This window comes from Salvelinus sp. IW2-2015, unplaced genomic scaffold, assembly GCF_002910315.2.
Source record: "Salvelinus sp. IW2-2015 unplaced genomic scaffold, ASM291031v2 Un_scaffold2137, whole genome shotgun sequence".
Lineage (NCBI taxonomy): Eukaryota > Metazoa > Chordata > Actinopteri > Salmoniformes > Salmonidae > Salvelinus > Salvelinus sp. IW2-2015.
Window position 1 is genome coordinate 86450 of NW_019943471.1, and position 9575 is coordinate 96024.

General features: G+C 42.2%; 1 protein-coding gene across 1 annotated transcript; it reads left to right on the forward strand.

The window, feature by feature from the left end:
* Nucleotides 1–277: 277 nt before the first annotated feature.
* On the forward strand, nt 278–2682 carry LOC112073069 (ER membrane protein complex subunit 8). Its single transcript, XM_024140437.2, has 5 exons — nt 278–792; nt 1082–1158; nt 1254–1323; nt 1427–1521; nt 1993–2682. The coding sequence occupies exons 1-5, from the start codon at nt 574–576 to the stop codon at nt 2150–2152; spliced, it is 621 nt and encodes a 206-aa protein (XP_023996205.1). The 5' UTR covers nt 278–573; the 3' UTR covers nt 2153–2682.
* Nucleotides 2683–9575: the final 6893 nt, after the last annotated feature.

A 9575-nucleotide genomic window follows, 5' to 3' on the forward strand; every position in this document is an offset into this window, starting at 1 on the left:
CGTACAGATACTTTTATAATGTGCAATAAATGAGTACTCACACAAAAAAACATTGACGACCATTTAGGCGTTAAAAAATAAACATCAACAAATAAATGACATGTCTTATATAATTACTTTTAATTATTCTTTGTATGATAAGTAGTATACAATGTATCGATAATTGTGCACATTTTCCATAGTTATTCATTTACAAAGTATACAGGGCTGGATTTTTATTCTGAAGTATTCCAAAAATTGGTGACCCGGAAGTACTTAGTTATTCTTGCCTGTTTCATAGTGGTGTGTGTGTAGCATTGTACCGGTGCAAACCACCAGAGAGAAGCCAAGCAGCGTTAATTTGTAGTAGGATATAACGTTACCGTCGTGACCAACATACAACATTAATGCACTGTAACATTCACGAAAAGTTACCTTTATGTAGGTAGCTAGTTATAAGAGACTCGATTACCGTAGTCAACCTGGCAGAGCTGTCACTCTGTTGTATCGGGTATGATATCCGTTGGCTAGCTGTCAAGCTAGCAGTCTCCAGACCATCCTTGTACAATTAGCTAGTTTAGTGTTTATCTCGAAATGAGAATGAGTATTAAATTGACAACTCAGGCTTATTGCAAGATGCTTTTGCATGCTGCTAAATATCCTCATTGTGCCGTGAACGGATTACTGGTTGCTGAGAAACAGAAGGAGAAGAAAAAAGACAGCCACTCCACTCCAATCCTCTGTGTGGATTGTATACCACTATTCCACGGCACACTTGCATTGGCACCTATGCTGGAAGTTGCACTTACATTGGTGAGTGAATTGGTCGTCTTTATCTTCTATTCACATGTCATGTTTCAAAAATGTTCATGTTACTCCACTGCATGTTCACCACAAGTTACTGGGCCTGTGGAAGTAGAAGTGTATTAACAGCTGTCAGTCCTGCTGACTCGTCAAGCTAAACTCAACATCATGGTGAAAGAAGTTTCTGATGTTTCAACTTGTCCATTGGTGGAGTTTATCAGAAACGTCCTTCACAATGGTGTTGAGTTTAGTCAGCTAGTCAAACAAGCTAATATATTTTTTCTTTCCCCACTTCCAGATTGACACGTGGTGTAAAGAGAACAAATATGTCATAGCTGGGTATTACCAAGCCAACGAGCGCACAAAGGACTTCAGGTAACAATATTTTGATACAGGATCCCGTTCAAGCTCTGTGGAGAGTTGTGTTGATATGATACACAATGTACTCTGTCTTCTTTTGACTCGCACAGACCTAACCAGGTTGCTGAAAAAGTTGGGGCCAGGATTGCAGAGAACTTCAGCGAAGCAGCAATGATTATGGTAATCCTCTATTAGCCGTCCAGTATCAGAACTGCCACATTACTGAATTCACACATAAGACCTACACTGACCACTGTATCTCTAATAATGTTGTGTTCCTCAGGTGGACAGCACCAGATTCACCATGGGCTGCTATGAGCCCATATTAGCCATCTATGACCACCATGAAAACAAGTGGAAATGCAGGGACTGTAATGTGTAAGTGTTCCTGAGCTTTCCTAATATGTCATGTGGGATAGATATATCACAGCTACTGAACAGCCATTTATCCAAAAAGATTTGGAACGACATGGTATACTATGCCAATATCTGTTAGTGAAATAGAACCCAGTGTGGTAGATATTTATTTTACTCTTATTATTATCTATCCTGATGCCTAGTTACTTCACCCTGCCTTCATGTACATATCTACCTCAAATACCTCATACCTCTGCACATTGATCTGGTACTGGTACTCCCTGTATATAGCTCCATTCTTGTGTATTTTATTTTATTCCTCTTGTGTTACTATTTTATTTTTAAACTGCATTGTTGGGAAGGGTTCATAAGCAAGCATTTCAAGGTGAAGTCTACACCAGTTATATTCGGTGCATGTAACAAATACGATTTGATTTGTGATTCTCGAACGTGGAGCTGAGGTTCTGGAGTGTTGGTTTGTGTGTGTTCCAGGGACTGCTTTGAGGACTGGTGTGAGGCTCAGAAGATCACGTCGGCTCTGCTGGATGGCAGGTCCTACGAGAGCCTGATCGACTTCGACAATCACCTAGACGACCTCAGGAATGACTGGACCAACCCTGAGATCAACAAGTCTGTCCTGCACCTGTGCTAAGCCTCCCAGCCGAGTGACTGCACTGCACTAGACAAAGACATTGCGGCCAAAACGGCGTTGGACGTGCTAATACTACTGTAGCGCAGGAATGCTGAATGCTAAGTCTTTGTTCCCAGTGAATTGCTCTCAGGGAAGAGAGCTTTCAGAGCACTGGCCAGTCTATTTTCATGGGCAAGCAGGACACAGGTACCATTGGGATCTTTGTTCCCGTAGTAGGGAGGATCAAGGTGATCAAGACCTTGGTGTCATTCAATGCTACGTGTTCATTTTCTTTCTCATTTTTTGAGTACGATTTTTGTATGCTAATAGTTAATGAAGATGTATGCGTAATTCTGAATGGTAGGGAAACATGAATATCATTTATTTAGACTTATATTGAATACTTTAGGTTCTTCAGAAATAGTAGTGTTACAGAGATGATAGACATGATAAATTATTGTTCTGAGATTTGACTTATTGAAATATTACAGAATTGTAATCAACAAGAGATGTTATGTTTTTTATTTCACTACCTATTAAGTCTTAATGTTTATATTCTCAGAACTGTTTCACTCCTGTTTTTCTTATAAGAGATAGCTTAGTATTTATTTGTTAAAGGATGATCTGATTATTCTTTACTTTATTTGCTGAAATAAATCTTGTTATTGCATAAGAAATAAACTGTAAGTCACTTGGGATAAAAGCATCTGCTAAATGTCCATGTTATTATTATTGATTCATGAATGATATATTTCGGGTTGGATTAAGATATAAAAGCCTAAATAAAATAATTTGTGAGGTTTTGATATATTAAACCTTTTTGTAAAAAATTGTTTGGACTGAATGTACAAATAAAATGTAACTTTTCAGATATTGTGCATGTTTTTTATGCCTTTTTCTAAAACCACTCCCGCTGCCCTAGATCCATAGATCTGAATGAGTTGAGTGTTCAATTTAGGAAGCAGTGTTCCATCACTTTGGGTTGAGACAGCATACAGTGGATATTAATGGAAAATACTTTCCATTTTCATTTATTTTTTACCCCCCCTTTTTCAATCTTGTCTCATTGCTGCAACTCCCCAACTGGCTCGGGAGAGGCAAAGGTCGAGTCATGTGTCCTCGATAACATGACGCGCCAAACTGCGCTTCCTAACACCCGCCCGCTTAACCAATGTGTTGGTGAAAACACCATTCAACTGACGACCGTAGTCAGCCTGCAGGCGCCCAGGCCCGCCACAAGGAGTCGCTAGAGTGTAATGAACCAAGTAAAACCTCCCCGGCCAAACCCTCCCCTAATCCGGACAATTGTGCGCCACCTTATGGGACTCCCGGTCACAGCTGGTTGTGACACAGCCTGGGATTGAACCTGGGTCTGTAATGATGCCTCAAGCACTGCGATGCAGTGTCTTAGACCACTGTGCCAGTTGGGAGTCCAGAAAATACTTTACAATCTATGAGGGTCCATCAAGACAAGATATAGAAGCTGAGACGGTATAGAAAAGTTTATTCTAAACCATCTCTGGTAGAAGTAAGGGGCCATGACAAATGGTTTGGTGAAAAACTGATTCCTGAAAGAGTCCCTACCCCAAAGAACTTTCCATAACCTGTCAGAGAATATGATTCCAACAGGAAATGTACGCCTTTCTTACACACACCTTTCCTAAGTACTTCTCAGTAGTTAGTAGTCTAACTTATCCAGAGCTTGGATTGAAATAGGTGTCGGTACTCATTTTTGGTGCCGTTACTGTTTACATTTAGGTGCAGGAGCTCCACAATACTTTAGAGCTAATATTCTATAAGCGGAACAGGAGCTCAAGCAGTATAATATTTGAGGTGGTTCCCTTGCATGTGCTGAATACATTGAATTCAGCGCTGAAAACCTTCCCACTTTCTGGCCAACAGATTTTCTTGTGGAGTTTTCATTCAATAGGATATATAGTACATTTATCTTAAACCATCCCTTTCAATATGATGTGCCTATAGAGGGAGAGAGAGATAGAGAGAGAGAGAGGGAGAGAGAGAGGAAGAGAGAGATAGAGATAGAGAGAGAGAGGGAGAAAGAGATAGAGGGAGAGAGAGAGGAAGAGAGAGATAGAGATAGAGAGAGAGAGAGATAGAGAGAGAGATAGAGAGAGAGATAGAGAGAGATAGAGAGAGAGAGAGAGAGGGAGTAGAAAGAGAGCATTAACATCTCACCCACATCTCTGTAATCCCTGCTGCACCTCTGCTGTGAGTGTGTGTGTGTGTGTGTGTGTGTGTGTGTGTGTGTGTGTGTGTGTGTGTGTGTGTGTGTGGTGTGTGTGTTGTGTGTGTGTGTGTGTGTGTGTGTGTGTGTGTTGTGTGTGTGTGTGTGTGTGTGTGTGTGTGTGTGTTGTGTGTGTGTGTGTGTGTGTGTGTGTGTGTGTGTGTGTGTGTCTGTCTTGTGTGTGTGTGTTTGTGTGGGAGGCTGCACCTCTGCATCTGCAGGCAGCATGCGGTAAATCCACAGGATTAGCTTGGGATGTATACTTGCCGCTGCACTCCATGCCTCACCACAGCAGTGTGTGTGTGTGTTTATGTGTGTGTTTTTTGTGTGTTGTGTGTGTATGGTTGTGTGAAAAAGTATTTGTTTGGATATAGCTATTGACTTATAATTTGACTGGAATAGGAAGGTGGCTGTGTGTTCAGTGTCATATATCCTGCTTCTCTGCTGTGCATCTGATAACGTTCCCAAAGAGGATGAGATCCGCACGCTGGTGAAGGACATCTGGGCACCGCGCATCGCCAAGAGAGAGAATAAAGTAGACGGCACACGTCAAACGTTTGATTTATGACCCTATGTCTGGATGACGGTGTGCATGCCCATATTTGGGCATCGGTCAGGACATTCCTGGCGGAAGTGATCACGTGGTTATGCCCATATATGGGCATCCTGTTACTGTTCTCACGCCTTAGAGTGAGTGCGACAATATGTATATAATGCCTTTGAAGTTGTCATGATGATTGATGTCTAGGGACCTCTTTGAACTGGGGGGGTGAACATTTCAAAGAGTTTGACACCACACTCCCCCTATTTTAATGCCCTTTAGGGTTGTTGTCTATGAAACAGGAATGTCTGGGAGGGGGGGCTTGTGGTGTGTGTGTGTGTTGTTGTGTGTGTGTGTGTATGTGTGTGTGTGTGTGTGTGTGTGTGTGTGTGTGTCTCTACCGGAGTGTTAGAAACAAGGTCCCTTCTCATTGTGTACATTTTAAGCTTTTAACAACAATAAAACAGCCATCTAAATAATGTTTCTCGGCCCAACACACTGTCGAGTTTCGTATTTTGTTCTCTTTTTATTTGTACATGCACCGAGCTTCCAGGTGGCTCTAAACCATTTTAGAAATACAATTTTAAAACCATTTTATTTAATTCAAAATATTAAGTACATACATTTTAAAGCATGTCATAATTAATTACACCTTTTTACTATTCCATTCTTACAGATATAGGGTCTGGTTAGCCCTGACCTGCATCCGTATCCAATTCACCAACGCCATGACAGGCTCTCTTGCACGCTCCATCAAAGCTCCGTAAGTTTTCACTCCAGGGATAGATCATCTGTCGGGCATGTAGGTCCTGGGTATGTCTTAAGGATAGACGCGGCCAACGCCGTAATTGTTCACGATTTTGGAAAAGACTGTCCAGCTTATTCATACGGGTTATGAATATGGGATTATCAATCCATTTAAAGCTAAACCCTGGCTTGAAGTAGTTTACATCCAGACAGGCTTTGGAAAATACATACGAACTAGCAGATTTTTGTAGAATCTCTACTATATCTGTCATGATACTGTGGTCTTTTTAAAAGTCAATAAACATGTGTGTAGAGTGTACACTTTTGTTTCACAGTAGATTTGTTTAAGCCCACCAAGAAACACCTGATTTATCCCACAGCAATAATTAATAAGATGGGTAGAAAATTAATCTGTTTAAGTCATAAGTAAAGGCCTTTCAAAAAGAGGCTGTCATGATTGACTGTGACACATATTGAACACGTATTGCTTGTTACAGAAGACTACTGTTGTACATTGAATATCCATTCATCCCTGTTACACCTTTATGTGTTGGCTCTCTTTGTCTGTACATAGTGTGAAATGCGGTTTCCCTAAAGTTATTACCCCCTACACCTGAATCTGAAATTAACTTTATGATCTTTTCTTAACCCCAATACTTTGGGGTTGTAATCTAGCTTTTTCAAAATCCCCCCGGTGTACATGCACCGAACATCCATAGGCTGGAGCCACCTGGAAGCTCGGTACATGTACAAATAAAAAGAGAACAAAATAGGAAACTCGACAGTGTGTTGGGCCGAGAAACATTATTTAGATGGCTGTTTTATTGTTGTTAAAAACTTAAAATGTACACAATGAGAAGGGACCTTGTTTCTAACACTCCGGTAGAGACACACACACACACACAGCCACACACACACACACACACACACAACACACACACACACACACACACGCACACACACACCGGGGGGCACTGGGTTATGATTAGAACCGGGGGGCACTGGGTTATGTCCCGTCATGTGACCGGGCAAAACCGATGAGGGCGGACCTCCTTGCTCAAATGGAACAGTAGTCGGCGCCACCGGGTCATATTGTCAACAAGGCAGCATGATAGATTGTTCAGAACATAGGCTAGTCTGGAAAGGCAGATAAAGTGATACATGGGTTTGTTGTATATGTTGTTAAATATGTGAACTTTGTGTAGAAACATGATTTTTTCCCCTTATTTACATTCTCTTCTCTTTTCATCCCCCTCTCCATCTTTCCCTCTCCATCTGGACAACCTGACTCTGATGGAGATTAACACGACACGGTCGTTCCTGCTGGACACTCTCAACTGCATGTATAAACTGCGCTCCAACCTGCAGCCGGCTCCAGTATGGTATGTTATGTATGGTTGGACTTTTCAAAAATAAATCCTGGTTGATGCCTTTTAAAATATTTGCTTAATAGAGGTAGCAGTGATGGTTTAGAGATAGATACCTTGTGTAACAAGTTTCTAACCATGTATGATTCTGAATAGACCGGTAAGTCTAGTTTGAGGAAGAGAAACAACATAATGTTATGGATGGCGGAAGCAACCTGCGAAACGTTAAAACATGTAGTGTTTCAGTATGTGTTATTAAAATATGTATATATTTTTGGTAAGTGTGTGTTGTGACAAAGTACATCCCCTTATGTTAGTCTGGGGGACACCTCTCATAACCCTAATACATAAGACAACAGTTGGCATGTACACTCTTTATGTGTATGTGTAGGCAGCAGCCTCTCTGAGTTAGTAATTGCTGTTTAGCAGTCTGATGGCCTTGGGATAGAAGCTGTTTTTCAGTCTCTCGGTCTCAGCTTTGATGCACCTGTACTGACCTTGCCTTTTGGATGGTAGTGTTGTGAACAGGCAGTGGCTCGGGTGGTTGTTGTCCTTGATGAATCCTGTGACATCGGGTGGTGTAGGTGTCCTGGAGGGCAGGTAGTTTGCCCCCGGTGATTCGTTGTGCAGACTCTGGAGAGCCTTACGGTTGTGGGCGGTGCAGTTGCCGTACCAGGTTGTGATACAGCCCGACAGAATGCTCTCGATTGTGCATCTGTAAAAGTTTTTAGGGTTTTGGGTGACAAGCCAGATTTCTTCAGCCTCATGAGGTTGAAGAGGTGCTGTTGCGCCTTCTTCACCACACTGTCTGTGTGGGTGGACCATTTCTGTCTGTCTGTGATGTGTACGCCGAGGAACTTATAACTTTCTACTGTCTCCACTGCTGTCCCTTCGATGTGGCTAGGGGGGTGCTGCCTCTGCTGTTTCCTGAAGTCCATGATCATCTCCTTTGTTTTGTTGACGTTGAGTGTGAGAAGTTGTTTTCCTGACACCACACTCCGAGTACCCTCTCCTCCTCCCTGTAGGCTGTCTTGTCGTTGTTGGTAATCAAGCCCACTACTGTTGTGTCATCTGCAAACTTGATGATTGAGTTGGAGGCGTGCATGAACAGCATTCTTAGGTATTCCTCTTGTCCAGATGGGATAGGGCAGTGTGCAGTTCGATAGCAATTGCGTCGTCTGTGGACCTGTTGTGGCGGTATGCAAACTGAAGTGGGTCTAGGGTGGCCGGTAAGATGGAGGTGATATGATCCTTGACTAGTCTCTCAAAGCACTTCATGATGACAGAAGTGAGTGCTACGGGGAGGTAGTCATTTAGTTCAGTTATCTTTGCCTTCTTGAGTACAGCAACAATGGTAGCCATCTTGAAGCATGTGAGGACAACAGACTGGGATAAGAAAAATTGAATATGTCCGTAAACACACCAGCCAGCTGGTCTGCGCATGCTCTGAGGACACGAATAAGGATGACGTCTGGGCCAGCAGCCTTGCGAGGGTTAACACGTTTAAATGTTTTACTCACGTCGGCCACGGAGAAGGAGAGGGGGGAGGTGCAGTCCTTGTTAGCGGGCCGCGACGGTGGCACTGTATTATCCTCAAAGCGGGAAAAGAAGATGTTTAGTTTGTTTGGAAGCGTGATGTCTGTGACGTGGCTGGTTTTCTTTTTGTAGTCTGTGATTTCCTGTAGACCCTGCCACATACGTCTTGCGACTCCACTTTGTCCCTGTACCAGCATTTCGCTTGTTTGATTACCTTGCGGAGGGAATAACTACACTGTTTATATTCAGCCATATTCCCCGAACTCTTTCTATGGTTAAATGCGATCGTTTGCACTTTCAGTTTTGCACGAATGCCGCCATCCATCCAAGGTTTCTGGTTAGGGTAGGTTTTAATAGTCACAGTAGGTACAATATCTCCAATGCACTTCTTTATAAACCCATTGTCCTGGGTGGTGGTCCGAACAGAGGATCCGCTTTCGGGAAAGTCGTATTCCTGGTCGTAATGTCGATAAGTTGACGTCACTCTTATGTCCAATAGTTCTTCCAGGCTGTATGTAGTAAGACTTAAGATTTCCTGGGGTAACAGTGTAAGAAATAATACATAAAAAAACGAAATACTGCATAGTTTCCTAAGAACTCGAAGCAAGGCAACCATCTCTGTCAGCGCCATCTTGCAACTTTGAGGTTTGAGGTGGAGATCAAAGGAATGCAGGTGTGGTGGAGATGTGTCTACAGATACTTTGTATTCTACGCTGTTTTTAAAAACTTAATTCCCTCATAATCCCACCCCCATTATGCATGATAAAACTAATAAGGTAGAGCAACTTGTCAGTTCCAAGTGGAACAACATCTACTTTATTTTTTCCAACTGAAATAATACCATTCTCATTGCACTGTAATTTACAACTTGATAAGAGCTAGGTAAATGAGTAATCCGTTTGGGTAATGGGATTGTAATTATAAATGGTAATTGTTTTAGATCTCTTACATTATGATTGAGGTAGACAAAATGTGAAACCAGTCACATGGCAGAAAACTGAACCATAT